The 24,597-nt window shown below is 40.0% G+C and overlaps 2 protein-coding genes across 3 annotated transcripts; one reads left to right on the top strand and one right to left on the bottom strand.

The window, feature by feature from the left end:
- Positions 1–248: 248 nt before the first annotated feature.
- Positions 249–9,680, bottom strand: LOC139664725 (dynein regulatory complex protein 11). The gene is made up of 19 exons (XM_071543659.1): positions 9,670–9,680; positions 8,472–8,799; positions 8,190–8,309; positions 7,780–7,965; positions 7,582–7,653; positions 6,941–7,146; positions 6,717–6,801; positions 6,505–6,609; positions 5,855–5,927; positions 4,238–4,344; positions 3,827–3,913; positions 3,638–3,699; positions 3,408–3,490; positions 2,910–3,017; positions 2,375–2,574; positions 1,338–1,424; positions 1,049–1,226; positions 712–950; positions 249–390 (listed from the first exon to the last, which is right to left on the bottom strand). Exons 1-19 carry the CDS (start codon positions 9,678–9,680, stop codon positions 274–276), a joined length of 2,454 nt encoding a protein of 817 aa, XP_071399760.1. The 3' UTR covers positions 249–273.
- A 1,592-nt stretch (positions 9,681–11,272) lies between these two features.
- alkal1 (ALK and LTK ligand 1) lies at positions 11,273–20,779 on the top strand. Of its 2 annotated transcripts, none has more exons than XM_071543666.1 (6): positions 11,273–11,526; positions 11,936–12,217; positions 15,074–15,127; positions 15,832–15,912; positions 17,613–17,686; positions 20,565–20,779. In XM_071543666.1, exons 2-5 carry the CDS (start codon positions 11,947–11,949, stop codon positions 17,675–17,677), a joined length of 471 nt encoding a protein of 156 aa, XP_071399767.1. In that variant the 5' UTR covers positions 11,273–11,526; positions 11,936–11,946; the 3' UTR covers positions 17,678–17,686; positions 20,565–20,779. The 2 variants fall into 2 exon arrangements, with proteins under 2 accessions (XP_071399767.1, XP_071399766.1); XM_071543665.1 differs by having other exon boundaries at positions 15,829–15,912.
- Positions 20,780–24,597: the final 3,818 nt, after the last annotated feature.

The following is a 24,597-nucleotide window of genomic DNA, read 5'->3' as shown; positions in this document are numbered from 1 at the left end:
TCACAGCACTAGTGCTAGCTTGTCACTCTGACTGCATCCTCCATAAAGAATGACGCCCCTGCTCTCTAGGGGTGGAAAACCCCACCAACACCTAACTGGCGACCACTATTAAATAGCAACAAATCACACAACAGAAAGTTTATTTTTGCAAGTTTATTTATTTTTGTAGGGAATAAATAGGGTCGCATACACTTCACCCAAAGCCACTTCAACGAAAAGCTTTAATCTGAATGTTCGAGTTCATTCCGTTGTGGTATAAATATGATGACACAATTATTTTTTCCCTTTTTTCTTCTTTGCGTCCTTGCCTTTAACCGTTGCCTCCTCTTCTTCCTTTCCTGTGGCGGCCTTAATCCGCTTCTTTCCCAGGGGAGTCTTTGCATACCAGTTCTGGTGACAAACATGAAAACAGACAAAATCAACAATGAAAGCACAAAAAAATGGTAACACTTTATTTGGATAGTCTAATGTTGATACTCAACTATCAGGTGACAAAAAGTAGATTGTTAGTAGGAGTATCACTTGAATCTCTAGACTTTTTAGTGATACATTATAGTCAGATGATCGTTAAGTTGAGTATCAACATTGGGCTATCCAAATAAAGTGTGACTACAAAATTAATTCAATCACATTAATTAAAATCAAGTACCACTAAAACAGTTACAAACATGAAAAAATAACAAAGACATAAATAGGACATATCCACTGTACTTTAAGGGCCTCTTCCTCATCCTGAAACACAGGTTCGATCTTGGCCAGCGGAGCGACAAACTCAGCAGCAGTCAGTGGCCTCTTCGCCTGCTGCAGGATGCGGCGCTCGGTCAGAATACCGTGGATCACCTGGACCATGTGACCTGGGGTGTAGCCGTCCGAAATCTTGGCCAAGGAGCTGAGGTCCAGGGCTTCGGTTACCTCACCTCCGTTCTTTTTGATCAGTTGCTTCCACATGACTGAAGACAAACGGAGTCAAAGGTCATTTGGCATACCAACAGAATCGTCATGCGAAGCATCAAAACTAAACTTTGCCTCAAAGTGAGTCTATTCTTACCGTATCTTGAGCCGTAGTCGGGTCTCGGGATGAGGATGATTTTGCTGTACACCTTACACAGTGACTTGATATCAGCACTTAGTGGGTCCTCAGCTGTTCCCACCACTAGAACGCGATCCTCCCCTTTGATCAATTTGAGGACCTTGGGCAAGTCTTTCTTCAAGCGTTTGGGATCTAACTGGGTACACAACGCAAAATGTTTTCAATTATCAGTTCTACTCTGATAACTGTAAAATTGAAAGACAACATGATAAAATTGGCTTTCAGTCTTTATCCTGTTCAGGAATACCTCTTTTTCTTCCTTGGGAACTTTCTTGTAGAACATTTTCTCTGCATCTCCAATCCATATCACTGAAGGTTGCATCAATCTCGCAACCTGAACAGAGACGATTATGAAAAGTTTTTACTTTCTGGTGAAGAAAATCTAAATGTGGCCTGAAACGCCTTCTGCTTTTTTTTTTTACCACTTTTGTCACCTAATAAATTAAGACATTTTTACATTGATCTCAGCATATTGAGTGTCCTTTGAGGCTGCCTGGCCCTGCATAGTTGGTGTGTGGGTTGCTCTACCTTTAGATGTTCTTGTTACTTTTCAACCGACGCACCCAAGGTAACTTTTGATTGAACGTTTGGATTGTTTGAGGCGCAGTTTGAGAGTTTCCAGTGTTCCTTTCGAACCACAAAGTAAACAAGAGGCACTTCAGCTGCCTAATGTCCCGCCATAATCACCATTATATATTAACAGTTATGCTAATATAGTCATTACTTAAGCTAATTAATGCATTAATTAGCAAATATTATCAACGTATTTGTCTTCACATAACACATGGGTGGTATCAATATGATCACCATATCTGAAAGCATTAAGGAGTTATAGCAGTTGCAAGAAGATCTGTTTTTCCTATGCAAGTATGATGCAAGTATGGTGTAAGTATGAGGCTTCTGTCATGTATTGTTTTTGAGTTAGTGTCTTCACAAGAATGTGTCTACACACAGCCAGACGAAGACACACACAGAGATGCCACCATGACAACATAATGTCCCGATTACATGTACCATGGTGGCGGAACATAAAAAATCACTTTGCCTTCAAAAATCAATGATCAAATTGTTTGTCTACTTAAGGTTAGGGTTAGTCCTAAGGTCTCTAGTGAGGTTAAGGTTACAATTATAAGCAGGGTGAGGTATAGAAGTTCAGGAGACACTCAAAATGAAAAGGGTGGCTGGAGGGATAAGAACCTTGGAGTTACTGCTTCCATCATAAGCTTGATGAATGCAAAATGTCAGTGGCATTGGGTTGTTTTTGCCTAGATACCAGCGTGTTACCTTAAAGACCATGTGAAGCATCATGGCGAGGCCACTCTTGCCTGGGTATTTTCCTGCTGTATTCAGAGGAGACAGATCAAACAGGTTGGCACCTGTCTCCTGGCAGATGGTATGGACCAACATCTTCTTACCCACACCTGCCGGCCCTGCCAGCAGGATGGCCTTGATCAGAGGAGCCTTCTCATGGATGATCTGGGAGCCTGCAAACAGCACACATCTCATGATCAACAACAACGTTGCTTATGGTGCTCTGTATTGGAAAGCGTATAAGGCAAATCAACTCAATCAAATCAATCAGAATTTCCATGAATTCCAATAACCATAGATGTTTTTTATATATATATATGTATATATATTTGCATTTCTGTTTTATTATATAGTATACAGAGGAGAACAACAGGAAATGATAAAGAGGATGGTGTGCAAGAAAGCTCAAGAGCTTGATTCAAACCGATGGCAATGCAAGCAACATAGTGTATGCCTTAGCTTGCTGAGCCACCGTCAGGCCCCAGTAGGAACTGAATCGCCCTCATACCTAAAGGTAAAACCGCATACAGAGATAAGACCTGCCGCACATCGGACAACGACGGCATGGGCTCAATGTCATTTTGCCTCAGTGTGGTCCCAAGGTAGCTATAGTCACCTAGGAACAGGAGGAAACAACTATGAGACCAGTAGTTATTCATCAGCATCTCTAAAGGATTTGGGAAAACTGCAAGAAAGGATTTTAAAATCTATGTCCTGATCTAAGAGATTATTGCAGCCATATGACATTGGTCATTCATAGTGTTTTGTCAACCAGAAGAGGGCAGCACATCACTACTAAATCAAGTCCAGACTCCTTAAGAGCGTTACACAGCGCTTGTTTGTAACAGTTCTACACTGCGTGTCTACACAATCAATTTCAATTGTTTTTATAGTGCTGAAAATCAAATTCAGATCAAAATATCACATATGATTCTGAACATAACAAGACAAATGGAGCTCTGAAAGATGGCACACCAATCTGCACAAGCAATATACAGTATCTTACCCAAGTAATCCTGCAGCTTAACATTATTTGTCTGTTTCAACAAGCCCTGTTCCACCAGCTCCTGACACAGAGACTCAAGAGTCCTAGTAGACGTGAATAAATGATGTGATCATGTTCTCCAGCATTTGCATTTCACTAATGAAACATTAGTCTGAAACTAATGAAATGGATTGCATACATCTCAACGCTCTGCTTAAAGTGATATGCTAGTGAAGTGAGTCAAACCTCACCTATCAGCCGTCAGATCTTTGTCTTTTTTTTTCCTTTTCCCACTCTTTGATCCTTTCTTTTTCTGGGAAGTAAAATAAATACCGTCAGCACACAGCTCAAGGTAATCAATGTAAAACATGACCAAACATGCCAAGCATTATAAAAGATAAGTTGTGGATTTTTGATATTTTTCTTTCACGTGTTAATACCTTGGCAATTGCTTTGGTTTTGCCACCCTTGTCTTTATCCACAGCTAGCTTCCAGTTAGTCAGCTCCTGTCTCATCAGCTCATCCACCTGAGACAAACAGAGCAGACCGTTATCAATCAGTTTTAAACACCAGTGACGGAGACATTGAGCTGCTTGGTGATACAACCCACAGAACAGTATCAGATGCCAAATGCATATACCAGAACACTGCGGTTTTCTCAGACTGGGCAGATCAGATCTATTCGGCAGTTTCAATTACAGTATTGGCCCGATTCTCCATTAAAGCAATCTAAAAAATGTCACTTTCTAGTTGTCTAATTTAATTCAAGTTCTGTGACTAAGCCATTTATGTGTGTTGTTCAGAATACGTAATGCTTAGCAAACTTTTTGTATTCTGTTTGCCAACATCACCTGAACTCGAATCTCTGCCTCAATCTCTTTCCTCTTCTCCTCCTTGATCAGCTCGGCCTCGTGCCTCTGGCTGAAGTTTCTGGACTCGCTGCGGTTCTGCCAAACATCTGATGATGACAAACATTCAGTTCAGGCTATAACTTGAATGGGTAAGTATCGATGTACATGGAATGGTGGGGATTAGCCAGAACAAATGAAAAAACACACTTGCGAGGTACATACAGCTTGCAGATTCCCATCTAAACTACATATTTTTAGATTAACTGAATCTAAACTTCTAATTTGTATTTTTGTTAGCATGTCATGATATTACCAGTGTCGACTTCTATAAATTTAGAGATCTCCACTCTAAACAGACTGCGAAATAGTAAAGATTAACAACTTGCTAATAGTATCACACATCAAGAGACTTACAGTACTGCTACAAAGTTAGCTGTATCAGTGAAATGCTCGGATGGCCTGTCTCTGTCTAATGCTGATGTAAGCAAAGCTGCCTGTCACCCCGACTCACTAAATAAGTGCAGTGAACAAATCAATGACTGGATGTGCCACAATTTTCTGCAACTAAATAAAGATAAAACTTAAATAATTGTTTTTGGTGCCAAAGAGGAGAGACTTAAAGTCACTGCTCACCTTGAATCCCTCTCACTGGAGTGAGAGGAGTCAGAAATCTTGGTGTAGTTATGGACTCTGACCTAAACTTCAACAGCCACATCAAGACAATGACAAAATCTGCCTACTATCACCTTAAAAAGATCGCAAGAATTAAAGAATTCATGTCCAAGCAGGACCTTGAAAAACTTGTTCATGCATTTATTTTTAGTAGGCTTGACTACTGTAACAGTGTCTTTACAGGTCTCTCTAAAAAAGCTATTAGACAACTGCAGCTCATCCAGAATGCTGCTGCCAGGTTCCTAACCAGGACTAACAAAATGGACCACATCACTCCAGTGCTGAGATCACTGCACTGGCTTCCTGTGTGCCAAAGAATTGAGTTTACAATTCTGTTGCATGTTTATTAAGCACTTAATGGTTTAGGACCAAAATACATTTCTGATCTCCTTCAAAGTTATGAACCTGCCGGACCCCTCAGGTCTTCAGGTGCTGGTCTGCTTACTGTTCCCAGGGTCAGAACAAAGCATGGAGAAGCAGCTTTTCATTTTTATGCTCCTCATGCCTGGAACAGACTTCCAGAAAATCTGAGATCTGCCTCCACTTTACAATCTTTTAAATCAGGGCTTAAAACGTTTCTGTTCGCCAGGGCTTTTTAAGAAATCTAGGGCAACACTCATCTGCATTGTAATATTTATTTTATTTATATATATTTTATTTACTTTTAAATGTGATTTTAATGCACTTTTCACTTTTCTAATACTTTTGCACTGTCTTTTTCTGCACTAGTTTACTTTTTAAGTTTTATATCTTGTGGATCTCTTGTCTGTACTTTTGCACTTTTTAACTGTACATTTTTTACCTTTACTGTATCTGTATTTTTTTATTACTCTGTAAAGCACTGTGAATTGCCTCAGTGTATGAAATGTGCTATACAAATAAAGCTGCCTTGCCTTGCCTTGCCCAATAACCATAAGATCTCTTGGCCTTTTCTATTCAACCTACCTACAAAGGTTTTGTTTCCCACTTCCAAGTCAGACAGAAAAGCCGAAGGTAGCATCTTCAACCCTGCCTCCTCCTCCTCCTGCGGTTCAGAAGAAAGTTATACGGTTCACTGAGTGCCCAGCATTTTACTGCCCTGCAGGGTGATAGCTGATGATGGTTGATTCGAATAGGCCAAATCACACTTATTCCTTATTTCAGTCAGAACACTTGCGCCATAAGATAAAACAATTTATTGCAAAAAATGTTAATACAGTTGTATTTGGCAATGTGGCTCCACTCCCAGGATGCTCAGAGAAAAAATCTATGCAAGCATGCCACAGATTTGGCTCCAAGCACACAAACCCCCATGGGTGTGTACAGAACAGAGCCTGAGGGACACATATCACTTAATTAACATAATATTGACAATAACAACATAACATTAATCTCTGAGTGCTAATACAGGAGGAGTGGTGGCAGCAGAGGCAGCAATGCAACGCAGCAGCATAAGCGCATGCAGGAATAGTGAGCACCAGATCTGTTTATATTCACCACCTTGTTATCAGAGTTAAATCGAGGTTATATGTGACTGGTGGAAATCTAGATGATGTTAATCAGAATACATAACACGATAAAACACAACTGCATTTAATACAACTGCAAGCCCTTACCTCCTCTCCATCCTTCCCCTTGCCTTTCTTTTCCTTCTTTTCTTCCTTCCCTTTTGGCTTGTTGTTGGCATCCTCCTCTTCCTTTGCAGCAATTTCTTCCATTAACTGAAAAAAAATATGTATACACTCATAAACAAAACTGCATTCTCCTTCTGTGAACTAACTGTAAAAGCATGTAGTGAATCGTACTTTTGATCGAGGGTGTACTGTACCTGTTGAGGGGTTTTTTCAGCAAAGATGAGAGCTGAACCTCCATCCTCTTCATCTGGGTAGTCTGGAAAAGATCCTGTGGCATCACTATTGAACAAATGCACACAAAAGAGGAATAAAAATAAGTAAAAACACAACTACTTGATTAAATTCACTATTAATATAACTGTGTAAATACTCCACTATTATAGCAACAGTCATAACAACCCCCTCTGTGTCATCTTACTGGCATTCGACGAACCACTGCCGGATTTGGTCTTTCATGGTCTCGCTCATGTCAGGCCCCTCCACATCTCGTAGTTTGTTTGTGATAGTCACGATGGACCTCTGGAAGTCCTCCTCGTGCTCCTCCTGTTTAGTCCGTGTGCGAGCTTTAGTGGCCTGGGCAGTGGTCGCTGCAGGACAGGGCTGCTGGTGCTTTGGCTCCATGGCCTGAGAGACACGGGGGCAACAACCACATTTAAATGGATAAAGCCTGCACTGCTTAGTTTGTTCCAGGTTCTCAGAGTGAAAGGACATGTGCAAAGTTGAGAAAAAAAATCACTTAAGCACACTGGTATTCTTTCTACTTCCCATTTAAGGACAATAAAGAAATGCCCCAATAAAAGTATGATGACCGATATTTTTGCTCCTTTTTGACACATAAATGTGAAATAGAAAGAATGACAAAATGTTTGGGTGATTTTTTTTCTCAAGCGTGACAACTATAGAAAAAGGATTTCGAGAGGATACAGCATCTGACAGTATACATATTTACAGCGTCCAAACTGCGGTATAGTTCCAAGTATGGACGGCTTTATGAAAAGTCACAGAACAATTTTTACGGTGCAAAATAATTTGTGTAAAGCGATGGCCGATTTGACTCACCATTCCCAGAAAAATCATCTCTTCATCCCGAGCCCTCTTTGTCTTCTTCCTCTGTATGTAACCCCTCCACACCTGCAAATAACATTTAAACACATCTTTCATCATGATTGTCATATGTCTGTCACATTCTAAGAAAAAAAAATCACCATCTAGTGTGAGAGGGAGAGGCACTGCAGTGTTAGGTTGATGATAGGTTACCTTCTGAATGCAGACCACAGCCGACTCAGTGTCAGCTGCCTCTGGGTTTTTGGCCCTCCACTGCCTGTCCATATCCCGATGTATCTCTCCTATCAACTTGGCCCTGAGGCGTCCCTGGCGGGCCCTCTCTGCCACCTGGATGATCTTAATGGCCTCCTCTCGATTCAGGTCTCGGGCCAATACAGGCTGTGGGGAGCGTAAAAAGAAATACACAAACTCATTGATAATGCATCAAAAGAAACATTCCCATTATGATTAAGAAGACATCTCAATCAAAAACTGTTATCTTCATTGGAATGAATGAATGAATGAATGAATTAATGAACGAATGAATGAATGAAAACTACCATTTATGCTGTTTTCCATTTTGTTTCCATACTTAACTAAGCTGTAGCCAGTCTACAACTCACTTTTGGGCTTTCTGTAACCTCCATCATTTTGAAGATGCTTGTCAGCATCATTGTTCGTTGTTGGAGTTCATTGCTGCGTTCACTGATGAAATAGCGAGGGATGGGGATCTCAATGTCCGCCTACGATGAAACCAAAGAAAACAGCTGTTGTAGCGGGCTATGTCATTATGATGAGCCATCCCTGCTAAAGCCAAGGCCTGGTATGGATAACTGAATGAAATTTTGATCAGTTACTCTCAGTAGTCCAGTTTCATAATATTTCGGCTGGCTATTGAAACTCACAGGTGTGAGCTTCAGGTCCTGGAGGACATCGTCCATGTAGTGGTACTCAGAGAACTCCTTCTCCACCATTTCATTTTTCAGCTCCAACACTCTTCCTATCACGCCATCCAGAATCACCCGAATAACATGCCTCTTCTGAGGATGGACCACCTGGTCATAGGCTTCCTCCAGCTGTCTGAAGATTTGGATGTAGCGGACGTAAAGGGTGGCCAGACGCTGGAAGAACACCACCCTGTCCCTTTCTGGGCGAGGGGGCTGGGCAGGGAGCTCCTGAGTCAGCAGACTGCTCAGCTCTACCTGGGCATCTGCCCACAGTTTGTTGTATGTACTGCAACAGAGCAAACAGTCTGATGAGTTCAGGCCCAAGCTGGGAAAATGTAGTCAAGAAGGAATACCATTGCAATTTATGCAGGACATACTATATTCCATTTTTTTTTTTAAGCTAAGAACATGAGGGAGTTAAATGAGTTTTATTTCTTTTTGTGTCAGGTCGTTGTATCAGGCATTATATTCTTCAAGATAATATTTTACCTAATGTTAACAGTAACAAACCTCAAAATTTGAGTTAAATTTCTAATGCCAACTAGGCCTATTGAAAAACAGCAACCTGTCTTTTAGCCAGCTGCAGTCTCATCCAGGGAGATGGTCAGATGAGAGTCACAGCCAAACTTCAATCAGTAGCAGTGTTAATGGATAGTTCAGATCATGGTGAATAACGTTATGTGGTATCAAACTTGTCATTAGTGTTGCCATATATATTCTGGGCCCCTGGTGACTACTAGGCCACCCTGCTGCCAAGTCAAAGATAGGCTATACATGTTATCAATAATTTGGAAAACCCAAAAAACCTAAATGCAACTTGAAATACCATTTTATATTCATCCTAATCACATTGACATAGCATTAACTCCTGACCAATATGTCTGCTTGTCTCTTATGTTGTGGAATGCTAACGTAACTAATAAGTCACTACCTAGCTAAGTATCTTTATGTAACACACTTGCAATTTTTCACTTGGCTAGAGAGAGAACGTTTAGTTACAAGAGCTAGCTAACGTTATCCAAAGTTAGCTATAATTGTATTAACGTTACGTATGGAAAGTATGGCAGTTTTACCTCGGTTTGCTTGCCTAAAACTAAAGTTAACATAAGTTAGCCGCTGGCTAGCATTAGCAAAGCTGTTGCTGCGGTAACTTTACCTTTGCGACATGTCGGTGCAGGCACAGAGAGTGACTTTGTTTTCAGTGTTTCATATCTAGTAAGCAAATAAGTTGTGAGCTTTATCTAACGTTAGATAAGGCATCAAACATAACGGTAGTTCTCAGTGTTGACATTGCTTGTCCGTCTCCATAGTAACGGTGATTCCGGAAGTAACCCATGTGGTTAACAATTAATCACATTCTACATTAGGTAGCCTAGGTGAGTGGAGTGGAGTGAGATAAACTGCTACCTTCTATATAACTAATAAGTTATGATGAAGAAGGGAAAAAGTATGAATTAATGCTTTCCTGAAAATATAATTCATTTTTTTTCATATTGGTGGTTGTTTGCCTGATGACTGCAGGTCAGTTTACCCAACTTTTCATTTACCACTAAATCATTGGTTATTCATAGTAGGCTATTCTGTTACATCATCACACGGCCATCTTGGTAGGAAAACAACAGGTGATTGTAATAAATTAACAGCTGATTACAATCAAATAACAGCCACAGCCAATGAACTGTCTATGTAAGGCACCATATTGGTAGGAAATGCATGTGACATCATGGGAATACTATATGAATAGGGGAATGTGAAAGTAGCCTATATGGCGCATGCATGATGGGAAAACAATGTGGGGAGAATACCCATTTGTCTGAAAAGTGTGAACTTTTGGAAATAATCTGATAATGAAAAGCAACTATTTTCAAACACAGCCTATATTATTACACGTTGCGCGGCAGACAGACTGATATCACACCACTAGGTGACGTCCTTCCTTTAGAATCTCACAGCCATCTTAGTCTATGAATCAATATGGTCAGTATATTGCAAGAAACAGTAATTGTTCTTGATTAAGACATACAGCATGGTGTGGAATGCATGCAAAGTTCATATGCCGTATAACTACTGTAGACTACCATTTGGCAAAATATAAAGGGAAAATAAATGTATAATATTAAGTCCCTGCCATGGCCTAAGTGATAGATTAAAATATTGTTATCCTCCCTGCAGACCTCATGCAGTCATTACACTCATATTAGTTCCTATATAGTTTTAAAGCAGGGCTCATAAAGGCCATATTGAGCCGGTAGTCTACTAACTTTTTCAACTCCTTTCAAAGTGCATTTTGTCATGTACCCTCGAATTTCATGAGTCTAGACCACAATTATTAGATTTCCATTCACTAGGGCTGAAAACAGTCTGAGGGCTGTTCCTGGGAGCGCATTCTCTGCAGCGCTTAGGCGGTCACAAGACTTGGACATCGATGAACAAAAACATCGACACGTCAATTAGCAGACAGGTCAGCTATAAGCTTACAGGGCCACAGATTCTCCTCTGTCTGCATCCAACATCCAACAAGTCGCTCAATAACTTACTTTGGAAACTCTACTTTTTTACGCACTGTCGCGCAACCAAGTTATTTCGTTTTCTTTCTTTTTTTTTTACAATGGAAATTTCAACATGACCCTTCTTTACAAATTAACATTGCATAGCATTGTTTTGCCTTCAGAAGAGTAAGTTCTGCTTGGAGTTGAATTGTGCTGTAAAACTACATCTAGTGATGTTTTGGTGCGTAAAGGAGGGGCGCATGCCAAAGGGAGCGACTGCCACTAGAAGAAATTGAACCAAAGATGTCAACATTGCTTTACCACCCACTCGATATCGATTGTATTACCTTCAAGAAGCTGGCTCCTCGTATAAAACGGGACGCATTATTTCAAGAAAGACGGTGGTGAACGCAATCTGCTGGCTGTTCTCTCTTCCATCGGGACCGCAGACAACGCCTGGAGGAATTTGCTGAAGACAATTGTGTCCACTCAAGAGGACATAAGCATCTTTCACTCCTAAACTAGTAAGTTTGAAGTTAGATTAGCCTACCTATTGTTTTTTTTCCATGCAATGAACCAGCTGAAATGCATAGTGACTTACAGCTAATTTGAGCATAAAAAACACCTGCTTGAAGTTGAGGGCACCAAACCACTTCTGGTGACAAATCTCACTTTTAGAGGCTATGAAGATTAACTCTGACATGCGAGTTTTTGGTTTTGTTATTGAGTAATTCTGACAAATGTGAAGGATCTCTAATGGCAAGCAACCATGGGACATCTGTTGGAGTTATGCATGTTGCAAAGACCATAGTTATCTATTTGTTGTTGTAAAAATGCAGTATATCATTTATCCATGTCTCAAAAGTAGGACTTAACAGAAACCATTTAACCACTGTGTAATGTAACTTGACTTCTGTTTGCTTGTGTTGTCAGACAGTGAAGCCATGCAGGTGGAGAGGAAATGGCACATACTGTTGACTATCTTCCTTCTGCTCATCACCTCGGGCCAGTGCATGGACAGCAAGGAGGTCAAGCAGAAAGAGAGAAGGACCCTGTTGGATCTAATCTTACAGGTTATCGGAGACAGCCAGCAACGGGACAAGCCCCTCTCCAGGCGCTATAGCAGTGGACTCTTCACTGCTGCACAAGACATGAAGTTCTCCTCCCGCGAAAAGCCTTTCTATGTTCCTAGGCTGGATAACAGTAGACCCATAGGTAAGCTGATAAGATTTATTTTTAGGTACTGATGATGAAAGCATAATCCCCATTTTACCGTGGGAGACAGCTGTCATTGGTCTGGCATGTGTAGCGCACCTCATTTAGGAGCACAACTTAGGCTGGCTGGAATGTTAACTTGGTTTATGTATTGTGTTTCTTTTAATCCAAGAAAAGTGGAAAAGGGGAATGAGGATTGCCTATCAATAAATAACACTGGGCAATAGTTTGCTTAAAAGACAAAGCAGGTATTTCTGTCCTCTCCTGTCCTGTTTTTTTTTTTTTTTTATAATGCAGGTATAGTTCACCTTTGTAGGTTTTAGAGAATATGTCGGATTTGCTGTACGCTAGATGTTCTCATTGCCAAAAAATATCTGCTTCTCCCATATGTGCACCACTTCCAACAGACATATCACTCCCTCGTCCAAACAATAATTGATGAATAGGTGACGTGCAAAAGTGGACGGATAGGTATCATGGAATTCATCGGGGAGTCTTGTCACGCCAAACTTGTGAATGATTCATTCAGTATGATTCATTGTAGAATCTTAAACATGAATGATCCCCGCCCCCCCCCCCCCATCTCACTATGACGTTCCTGAAAGCATCTCATCAATGGCGAGCATCTGCGCATGAAACATTACACAGAGCAGAACTACACTGTTCATCATTCATATAACTTATGGCCCTGCATTACAATCGCTGTTACTCATACACATGTTTTGACTTCGGCTGTGGAATGACGTGACTATATGAACAGACTATATAAATACCTTCCTTATCCGTGTAGACTATTAAAGTCCAGATCATGTTATTTGTTTGAGCTCCTCAATCTGACTTAAGCAAGGCGAGATTCTATATCATTCCCACCAATATTGAGCTTTGCTAATTTCCCCTGAAGCAAATGGTGGTTTCGATGTGTCTTTGAGGTCTCCAACAAGTAAGAATGTGCTTGGTGTTGCTGTGCCTTTAATGGCTTACACAATGTAATATGTCCTGGCTGGAACTTAGCCATTCAGGTAAGTCCTTAATACATATCTCTTCAATTGTCTGAAGAGCCGAGCCACAATTTGCCTTTGAGGCTTACCCAAATCAGACTGTAATAAAGAATAAGTATCCTGGACAGACCCTTCATGTGCCTGTTTTTATTGCTGCAATAGATGCAGTTAAACTTGAGAGTGTAGTCTAGGATTGTGTGTTATTGGTGGAGGATTCAGTGCCATTTGGAGTTTATAAAGTGCAGTGGGGTGTGTGGTTTGTTTACTTGCAGCTTCAGATTCTGCCAGAACTATCAGCCAGATCATGATTTTACAGATGTTTCACAGACATTGTGAGGTCAAAGATTGACTGGAGCCTTGACATCGTTCGAGAACTGTCTTGGCCCCAGCTTATGCAATTGGAAAAGTACCTCTCTCAGACCACTGACTGGACGGAATTTACCTTTTGAGGATATTAAGTACAGCATATTAGCAACTGGTGCGTGTGACATTGCCAAAGATCCACGGTCATGCAAGGATAGGAGATGTTTTGAACGCAATGAGGAGGAAACAGACAAATGCCTGCAACCCTGTCAACCTGTTTTGTTCAACTTAGAATAAAGTGCTTAGAATGTGAGCTCTTTATCTTAACTTTAATGTTAGGCATTGTATGATAAACAGACATATTACAGGGAAACTCATCTATCTAAATTTATAACAGGCCGTAACTCAAAGGTTTCTCTTTTTGTGTGTATTGTGCGTATCTTATCCCATATATTGCTTGTTGATATGTATTTGTAAATGCACAGGAAATACTCAGGCCTTCAACAATGAAACAATATTGGTGGACTTAGTATAATCCTGTAATAATTTACCTGCTGTTTTCACACTTCACACCTGGGCTCTGGCTAGGTTGGCCCCTACATGCTCCATACCTCCATATATAACCATAAGACCCACAGGCCTGTTTATCTCTGTAAATTAGAGTGGTTAGGACTGTTTTGTTGTTTTGTTGTATAAGGCCTAATTAGAGGTATATGTCTGAAAATCAAAAGTCTCACAGTGGCTTCTTCTGCTGGCTAAATTATTATCTTTCATCGCTCTCCTGCATAAAGTACTACACATTCCTAGGTCTGGGGGCTAACATAATGTTACTGGCATGGAATTACTCTCATGACATTGATCTGCATTACAACTCCCAAACAATAATCTCTTTAGCCTGTTAGCATGTCCAGTGTGCTACCAGACACCTGTCTGTGTGGACAGTGAATGGGGATGGGTGGGCTTCATGCTCTTACCACCCTAGATCTTATGAATTACTGTTACATTATAATCAATGCTCTGACATCAGGTCACCATAAAGAGTAATGTACAGATGTAGCCATCATAGAAGTCCCACTGTTCACTGCTGTTGAACTATGACTGCACAATTAATCATATACATACTGTATATCACAATTTTAGTTTCCACACTTCCTAATAATACTAGAATTTCAGCAACATTGAGATATAACATTTAATTTAGAATGTCTGCTGTGGTCAAAATATGTTTATATAAGATGAAAAAGTGCAATAAACTCATTCCGTTGCTCAAATCATAAAGAATAATTATCAGGATTAGTAATCGGAATTGCAATATCTAGCAAAATAGTCAGGATTATCATTTTTGCCCTAATCGTGCAGCTCTATGTTGAACTGTTGACATGTTTGGAAATTCCTACAGCATTATGCACAATAGATGCGGGTGATTTTGACAATGACAAACTGTTATAATTTTTTTCCCCACAACTCATTATGATTACAGTGTGTGCCTATTTACAGGTTTTCTGTTTCTGAAATGAATATTGATTGACGAACTAATAGTGCTTTTCCTTTCCAGAGATTGTTCCTAGAGATGTAAACCTGAAGGACAAATTCATTCAGCATTTCACAGGTAAGAAAATTGCCATCAAAGACTACATCATGCCTGTGAAATTCAGTCTTGATTGCATCTTAATTTAGTCCTTCCAGACTCTGGAAAAATATTTCATCTGGCAAAGACAACTTTTAGAGCATAACTGGCACATGTTTCAGATACTTCTTTTGGCTAAAACTTTGCATTTTTGCCACTTTGAGAAAAACTTTTCAAGGTTATAAGCCAATGTAAGCTTAAGTCATAACTCTACATGAACACTGCTGTGGGTCAGGAGAGGGTTGCCATGTCTTAGCTGTAGGGCAACAGCGCAGAGAAACGCAGCACATGGTCTGAAGCCGACAGAATAAAGTTGAAGGCAATGTGAGGTTAAGCTGATTATTTGTCTCAGGACCTTTGAGCAGAGTTCATTATTGGTGTGAAAATCTGGAAGTTTGTTGTTGGTGTAGAAACACTTGGGGGGTGATTAGTACTGAAGTCTCAGTTTGTTTGCATACTAAAGACCAATTGAACCCTGATTCCTTATCCATGTACTCTGTTATAGTGCATTTAACACTTTTCACTTGGTAACTTGCATTTCTCTCTTTTGATCACTTACACATTCACCGTGGGATTAGGTAGCCATGCCTAAACCCACAGTGAGAGTGTAGCCAAAGTGCATCAAAGGAAATAATGGAGCCTGTGAAATCTTTGTACCTGATGAGACCTTTTTTTCTATTAAGCAGGACCAGTCAAGTTCTCATCGGAGTGCAGAACACACTTTCATAGACTTTATCACAACACAAGGGATTGCTCAAGACCAGCATGTAAGTATGCCTTTCTACTGTCATGATACTGTGTGCATGATGTGCTGCATGTCTGCTTTATCATTACAAGCCCACACACCAGACCTCCATATCAATATTCTTTAGTCTAAAGCCTATTAATAATAAAATAAAAGAAGAGTGATATGGCGATCTGGTGATTTTCTATAAGTTGTGCTTATTACAAACATTATGTTTCTGGTACCTTTCTATCAAGGAAGGTTCTATAGATTTGCAGATTGGAAGTCCTCGCGCAAAAAACTGAATTCTATTGTTAATTTTTGGTGCGTCGGCTAACATGGACAATCTTGAAATAAACAGAGATAGCCCGCACTCTGTTTCTTCTTATTTTATTTTTCTGTATTTTTGACAGCCGGAATATCCATGCCAAAAAAGAAAGAAAAAAAGAATAAGTGTGTTTATTTTGTTTTTTGTTTATTCATAGATTTGCAGATTAAAATGTGTATTACTATAATTGTATAGGTTGTATTAGGATCTCTGTTGTTTGCCTGGCTATAATGTGCGTGTTTGGGCACTGCTAAATGTTACTTTTGTCTGCAAAAGTTGAACGCTCTGTCTTCCTGTTCCTCCACTCAAAGCCATAACCCTCTCAGCCCGGAACAATCTGCCCTTTAGTTTAGCTAGATTCGGAAAAGATTTTCGGTAGTCCCAGTCATTCCACTGTGAATGAATAGAGCATGTAATGATAGCAATGTCCTAGCCAAACTGAGGACTTCATTTATTCAGAGTTTTAATTGAATAGACAGTATAATTGCTTCTCTTCCATGGATAACTCATACTCTCTAACAAGTCAATGATGTGAGAGTCACCCAGAGCCATTAAATTACGTAAACAATGTAACTTCAGTTTGCAAACTGACTGATTAGTCATTTCGTCAGGGTTGTTTATGTTGGGGAAATGGAAAGACGACATCAGGCAGAAATTGGAGTATGACCTCCACTTGTCACAGATGCTTATCTGTTCAGCTAGTCTTGTCTTTATCATGGACACAGTGAGAGTGAGAGTGAGAGTGACTCAGTCAGAGAATGAAGTTTTTCTCTATTTCCTGTGTTTTTTGCGTCTGTGATACAGTCAAGTACGCATCAAAACAGGCCTTCAGCCTAGAGGCACGGTATAATTGCCTTGTTGTGATATAGATAGTTGAGTTTGTCTTGGGCAATCTCGCTTCTGTAAAATAAAGAAGAACATGTGTTTTCCTCAACCAATTTATCATCTCCAGAGCTGATCCCAGGCCAGACAGGGAGACATAGCAGGCAAATGCAGATGGAGATTTGTCAGAATCAAGATGCATTTCTGTGTTTGTTGGATTGGGATGGGTATTGTTGCATGCAACATTTATGATTTATTTATTATTCTGATTTGCCTCATGTTGATATTGGAAAACCATGAAGGAACAGTTGTGTACTTTATATGCAGAGGTTTTTTGAAGTATTTTGATAGTTTACAGCTCCATTGTTTGTGAACAATGGAGCTAAAGTACCTGACCTGTAACTGAGTTTAGAGTGTAACTTGAAATTTGAGCTTAAAAAGATTATTTTCATCATCAGGTTGCAACTTTCAAGAATCTTGGTGTTTATAGACACAAATGATGCATTTGGGCTTAGATAATTAAGACTGGAGGGTACAATGATGTTGGCATATTAATGGCTTTTTTCCCATTATCTATCTCTTTTTTTTTTCAGATTACAAAAGATGTGCAAGATTGCTAACACGATTAGCAATGAGTCCACTCTGCACACAATCGTAGATGTTGCATGTGAGTAAAAGTGCTTTTCTCTCTCTTGGGTGGGGTTCGTGCTTGATTACTCTTTTGCAATATCCTCTATACTTCAAAGTGAATGTGGTTAATTAAGATACACATGGTGGACAGATATAAGAGTAGTGTTCATCATGTTGCAGCTTAGGTTGGCAAAGAGGGAATATTTTGATGTCGGTTGGCCAAATTTACTCCAATGTGTGTCTGGCATCTGCAAGTAATATGTAAGAATGGAAGAAAATTGATGTTCACATAATCACAAACATGTGTCTCTAGAGCAACTGCCCAACATTTGATGTGGAAAAAACGCTGCCTGGAGCGCTTTTTGTGAGGAGAAATAAACGTCATGGCAACGTCACCTGACGTTAGCTGAGCAGCTGCTATCTCACTTCTAGCAGACAAAATAGTGTTGTGCAACAAGCAAAGGGTTACCAGATATTTCCAATACATGTCCAGTATAATCCATACTGCCTTTAAGATCGCTGTTGCGGTAACGGAAATTCACTTATTACAACGTCCAACTATGGGAAACGGCCAGCATCTCTGTGATCGCGATTGGTCGGCTGGGAAAAAGCGGTTCACGTCACCCGGCGCTTTTCTACAGAAGCCGAGAACGGCCGTGCTTGCAGTTATTTTTTTTAATGCCGTTATCTCGAGAAAACGAGCTTTGTTATCTCGAGATAACGAGATAATCAACCCGTTATCACGAGAAAACAAAATGTCGTTTCCTCTTATTACTTAATGTTTATCAGAGATCAGGAGTGCCATGCCAGCATGCATAGATGGCATCTTGACAACTGTAGCAACTGATTTAAGCTGAAAATCGTAACTGCAGCAAACAAAACTACACATTTATGCCTTGACTTAGGTTACTGTTCAGTTATGAATCCTCCCCGACAGTCATGACAGTGATCTTGAAGGCTGAAATCAGGTGTGATCAAATGAACCAGACACTCATTTTCGAGTTCTCCATAATTATCCCGTCATCTCGAGAAAACAAAAGTCGTTTTCTCGTGATAAATTATCTCGTTATCTCGAGAAATCGGCCTTTTGTTTTCTCGAGATGACGAGATAAATTAACCCGTTATCTATAGAAAACGAGCTTTGTTATCTTGAGATATAATAATTAACTTGTGATCTCGAGATAACGGCATTAAAAAAATAATTGCAAGCACGGCCGTTCTTGGCTTCCGTACTTTTCTGAAAAGTTGAACATTTCTCAACTTTTGAAAGCTGACGAAAAAAACGCCGGCCGCTTCCCATTGCTTTTAATGAGAAAAGGGCGCTGGCGGTTGGGGAAAAAACGCTATGAGTGAACAGCTTCTGGTCAGAAACTAATATATTTGATTTTCATTTAACCTTTACATGAAGTTAGTCCTGATTGGGCTGAAGTCACATACAAATCAATTTCATCATAAAGCATTAAACTGCGCACGAGAGAGACGCCCTCACATACACACACTGCTCAAAAAGTACTGACAAACGTGAAAACAATTTTAAAAAATGCAGGATATAATTTCATAATTTCATGGCCTTAAAAAACTTTGGAAAATGAGTGGATGGCCTTGAAAGTAAATATGCCTCAGCTCTCTGGGCCTCTCTCCATCCTAGGATCAGCACTTCACATCCTGATGGATATTTGTGTTGGCATAGCATCAGTTTCAATGATTTCACCATGATTTCTTGACCTGACAAGATCATGAGTAAAAAACCTCTACCTAATGTTTATAATGTCTTACCCCAAAAAATTCCAATTAAGTCTTTGAATTTAACCAAATCATCCAAAGTCATTCAGAAGTCAATGAATTTGATGTCCAAGTCAGTGTGGGAACCCTGATTGGTGTCCCAGAAAAGGAAACTGCAATATAAACTGGAATTGTAACCATTATTTATCCAGGTTAGTCCCATTGAGACTAAGGATTTCTTTCACAAGGGAGAGCTGGCCAAGGCAGCGGTTGCACATTCAATTACAGATGGAAATACAATAAAAAACAAAAGCAAAACATTTCACAATAACTGACAATCTGAGAACAAATTGAGGAAATGGAATGAAAACAGATCTGGGAACTAGCGACAAATTTGGGAGCAAACCAACGTTAAACCCGCTCTCACTATTCCTGAATCCCTGGGCTAAACACTGAGATCATCAGCCAAACTTTGAGAGGCTCCTGGTTTAGAAGCTCGTCATCGGTTCACCTGACGATGACACAGGAAGACTCAGACGATCTTCAGCGGATTAATTTTGGAGGCAGTCGTCGGTGTTAGGCTATCAGCCCTTTGTTCGGATGATCTTTGACGACAGCAGGTCTGAAGCGTCCACTGGCGTCTAGTCCTGGAGGCAACTCTGAGTAGAAAGCGCGCGCTCTCAGTGAATGATCGCAATTAGGCCCCGCTGGTGATGGACTGCCGTGAAAGACTCCATCCGCAGAAGTGGCCATTTTAGTTTTTCGTGGTATAGGAGGAATTCTTTTGATTGGTTAAGTGAAGAGGCTGACACATTAGCGGGTATTCAGTTTTGCAAGTGAATCAGATAATGAGATCCTGTCTGCACTGTTCTGAGAAATCTGCCAAATGTATGTCACAAACGAGGGACCTTTGAAGGCGTATTAAGTGATTCATTATTTGAGTCATCCCGGTCATTTCTGGATGAGCTTCGTCTGTACGTATAACATCGAGGAATACCAGTAATGACAGGCCACAGCCATTCATTTCCCCCTTTCCCGCTTTAGAAGCTGGAGTCCACTTCTTCAGCAGGCTCAAGATGTCAACATGTGTCTTTGTCAATACTAGACTGAAGAACATCACTTTGAAACACAGCTTACAGAATGCAGACATTGGATAGATTTAACAGTCAATGTTTTTTTTTATTTTGTTTCAGGTCCAAAATAATGAAAGAGGGATCTTTGTGTTGCCAAGGAAGTGCCTTCAAATCCACAGCAGTCATATGAACATTGTTTTAATTGTTTATAGTGTTTCTATTTTTTTGTCCTTGTTTGTTGATGTTGATAATGCTGACGGACATTGTTTGGTTATTTTGAATAGATTTGCTTTTTATTGTAATGTACCATGACCTGTATGTACCGTGTATTTTTAAGGAAAACATTAATTTAATATTAAATACACCTATTTATTGAAAGGGTATGTATATAATTATTCACAATCATTCAGAATCTGATTATTTTGGTAAAGGTTTCATCTGATGTAGAGGAAGCGTTTCTTTTTTCTCATCATATGTGGCTTCCTCTTCCTCCATATTTTCCTTGTTGATATTATATTCTGAGACGGGCCTGCCTTGGTCTTAAAATCTGTCATGCTCTGTCATTGTCTTCATTACATTTAATTTGGCACTTGAGTGATTTCTGACAATGAGAACATTATGGAATGACGACAATGGTGATAATGCACTGCAGTACCGAACAATAAAGAATATTGAAGCACAGCATATTTTGCTATTATTGGAGATGAGGGGGTTGAGGGGAACGCACTCAGGCTTCAGTGTTGAACAGGAGGCAGAGGATATAAACAGTGCTCACTGGCTGCAAAGGGAGCTTATGAGGACAGACAGATTAGCTAATTGAGTAAAAATAATTGATCACTGGACATAAACCATTAAAGTGTTTAGTCTTGGGAGAAAAATGAGTACAAAATCCTCGGCTCTGTCATTTAAATTGTGTAAAAAAAAACCAACATTGAACAGACAAGAATTCCTTGCAGTCATTTTTCAACTTTTTTTGTTTTTTCTGGCAGGAACATTTGAAAGTTTCACTCTGTTTCTCAACACCTCAGTGATGCGGTCTCCTCTGAGCGGGCGTTTCCGCTAACGCTTCATTTCAAAATTTGTCTCTGGAGAACACACACACACACACACACAAACACACACATAACTCAAAACTCTTGGACCCCGCATGGCCTCATTCTCAGCTCTTGTCTGATTTTAAGACCAAACAAGACAAACAGCAGACAAGACAAATTCTCAAGACAATCACATGTGCAAGGCATTTTAAATGTTAGTAGCTTTATATAGCTTATCCACATCATATACGTTCATGTTTTCATGTCATGGACAATTTCCCTTTTTGAAATCTCTATTTCGTGTTTTGGAGCTTCTTGCGTAACTGTTGACAACAGGAAATGCAGTGAAAGAGCACACAAGTTTTGTTGTTCCCAACAATTATCCCAGCAGCTATCCGATGAATAAAACATGCCTCCTACTACAGACCTCTGACCATAGACTGCATGGTACGTGTGTAGTAATGTTTGATCACAGTAAATCAGCTGAAACCTGAAACACTGGAACATGATGATGAACTTTCCTCGTCTTGGTGTCAGACAAAAAGAAATACGAGTGTTTATTTTCTATGCAGATCCAGGATGGAGCCTCTCAAAAGACCCTGCATGTTTTAATTATCATTTAAGACTCATGAATACAGAGAAACAAACAAAATTTGTATGAGACACTGAAGAAATTAAAACAAGCAAAGCTGTCATTTCCTCTCAGTGATTTTCTAACAGAAGCATAAGAGCTGTCATTTAATAAAATTACTTTTGGCATTTAACAATAAAGTACTTGATCATTGTCTATTTCTGCAGGAAGCGTAAATTGCCCACCCTTATTGAGACACTGCTGTAAAGTCCTGACAAAATAAACAGGACCAAACCATTCTTCTTCTTGTCATCTTGTACTAAGATATGTGCCTGGGGAATAGTTACGGTTTTATTTTGGATAGTGAAATAAATATCGAGCCCCGGCACACATCGGGATGCTGAAGGAATAAGTTCTGAGGAAAACAAATGCTAAGCCAAAGATTACAACAGCTCAGTTCTCACGCCAGCATGTCTCGATAGACTCAAAAGGAATGATGTGTGACTTTAGCGTTACGCAACAAATTGTGACCTTGGTATTATAAGGTTCTATCTGACCTTTTTGTCAAAACTGAGTTAGTCGCATGAACCTATTCTATGAGTGCCTGTTGACATATGTGGGGTGTTATTTTTTGAAAATAATGATTTTTGAGTCTGTAATTTCTAAAACAAAAGGACCCACCTCCATTTAACTCAATGGATGCTACTATACTACTACTATTACTACTATAAAATAAGGAAAACTCTGTCCTTTTGTCTGTCTGTCTGCATCCATTTGGCTCCTCAATTGGTTGGCCAATCAATCTGAAACTGCACATGGGCATTGAGCATTGGCATAGGCAGGGACTGACGAAGCAGATTTTTCAATTTTCCCAAATTTATGCTGTTTATGCGCATTTTTGGCAAGTCTGCACGTAGTTGTGGCGCGCGCATCCCCGGGTATGGACTAGTACTTCTAAACTCACAAAATCACTTATGCTCATTGTGGGTTATCATTAAAAAAAAGATTATCCACAGAAACCATCAGTTCAAAAGCTTGTGAATACAACTTGCATTGAGGGGAAAAATGCTTCTTTTAGGAGGGGCATATCCTGTCAATGTGTTTGTTATTGCTCTCAGTGGTATTCTTAATGCAATGTTTTCAACTTGATATGAGATGGATGTCCCTTTGTCCTAAAGGGCCATAAAATCACTCAGACTGCTTCTCTTCCATAAATCACAGCCTCCATTGTGGAAGAAACAACCTCTGGAAAAGGAACAAAAAGTCCAACCTGGAAATTTATGCTCCACACTACGTATTGAATATCTTTAAACTTGCAGAACCCAGATCATTTAAAGCCAAAACAAAAATGAGATTATTTTAAGACACAGCCAAATTGCCTCCTCTGTAGCGTACTGTATCATGATTACCTGGCACAATTAATGGAATGGGGTGATGTTTTCTGCTGGTGCTATAAAAGGATTAAGGGGCTAAAAATATGGCCGGCTCCTCCAGGGGCTTCACTGGGGATCCCTTTCTCACCGGGTGGGCAGGGCATGGACACCGGATCCTAATCTGAGGAGGATATCACTTATCTGGAGACAAACAGCGCAGATTAGGAGAAGAGACAGAAGATGCACTGGGGATGGCATGTGGGAGGGTTCTAACACAATTACACACAAGCACCAAATCCCTCCTCCGGTACCTCTGAGAAATGCCGGCGAGATAAAGTGAGACAAAGCCATGGCCATTTCCCTCCTGTCAGACTGCGTCCAGATGCACCACACAGCTCAGGGACAGAGGGAAGAGGACCAGACCGACGACGTCCCAACGCTGCAGCTATACCAATTTAAGGCTCTGCAGACAGTCGCCTCGAACCGCACCGTTCTGTTCCTTGAAACGGGATGGGCTCAAAGACAGAGAATTAGGGTTTAGCCTTTCTATCCTTTGTTCTGCATGAGGAGGCTGTGATTTGGACTGACAGTAACACCAGGCTTACAACAGACTTGGCCCAACAACACATTTTATCACATCGCAGTTCTGAGGTGATACCAGTTCAGCAAGTGAATGAATTGTCCTGGTTTTTGCCTTTAATGGGCTTTAAAATCATAAACACTTGTGATTTGGTTACAATAGCCCTTTGGCAGTTAGTTAAAACAGTACTAAAATGATTAAATGCCACCTATTCATAGGAGATTATGAGTAGCATATAACCTAAAACATGGCTCCATATGACGTACCTCAAACTCCCCCTATCCCCACAAGAATTTTGTTGCAAAAGTAAACACTTTAATCCAATTTGTTAGGCCCCAAGGCCTCATGTAAGCAAACCACCTTATTTATAGTGATTGCAGTAGCCTAGATGGCTGTAAAATTGACATAGAGGGCTCATTGATTCATTTTGTGGGTCTCATGATTAATTCATAGCTTTTCATTCCTATCTCTTTTATAGAATGCATAATTCCCTACATGAGTCACCAATAATACACATTCAAATAAGTAGCAACGTAACCTCCATTAGTAATTCGACAGGTGGAAAAGGAATTAATTGTCATGTATCCACAGTAAG

This window comes from Centroberyx affinis, unplaced genomic scaffold (assembly GCF_046629955.1).
Source record: "Centroberyx affinis isolate AG114_WGS23_722 - 3 ecotype Tasmania unplaced genomic scaffold, CSIRO-AGI_Caff_v1 ptg004359l_1, whole genome shotgun sequence".
NCBI classification, from domain to species: domain Eukaryota; kingdom Metazoa; phylum Chordata; class Actinopteri; order Beryciformes; family Berycidae; genus Centroberyx; species Centroberyx affinis.
The sequence above is the reverse complement of the archived record's forward strand: the minus strand, read 5'-3'. Positions and strand labels throughout refer to the sequence as shown.

Coding starts and splice junctions, on each gene's coding strand:
- LOC139664725 (XM_071543659.1), bottom strand. Junction 8,310..8,471: donor AGGACCTGAAGCTCACACCT/GTGAGTTTCAAT, acceptor GTTTCATCGTAG/GCGGACATTGAGATCCCCAT. Junction 6,802..6,940: donor CAGTGGTTCGTCGAATGCCA/GTAAGATGACAC, acceptor TTTGTTCAATAG/TGATGCCACAGGATCTTTTC.
- alkal1 (XM_071543665.1), top strand. CDS start 11,947: ATGCAGGTGGAGAGGAAATGGCACATACTGTTGACTATCTTCCTTCTG. Junction 12,218..15,073: donor GGATAACAGTAGACCCATAG/GTAAGCTGATAA, acceptor TTTCCTTTCCAG/AGATTGTTCCTAGAGATGTA. Junction 15,913..17,612: donor GGATTGCTCAAGACCAGCAT/GTAAGTATGCCT, acceptor TTTTTTTTTCAG/ATTACAAAAGATGTGCAAGA.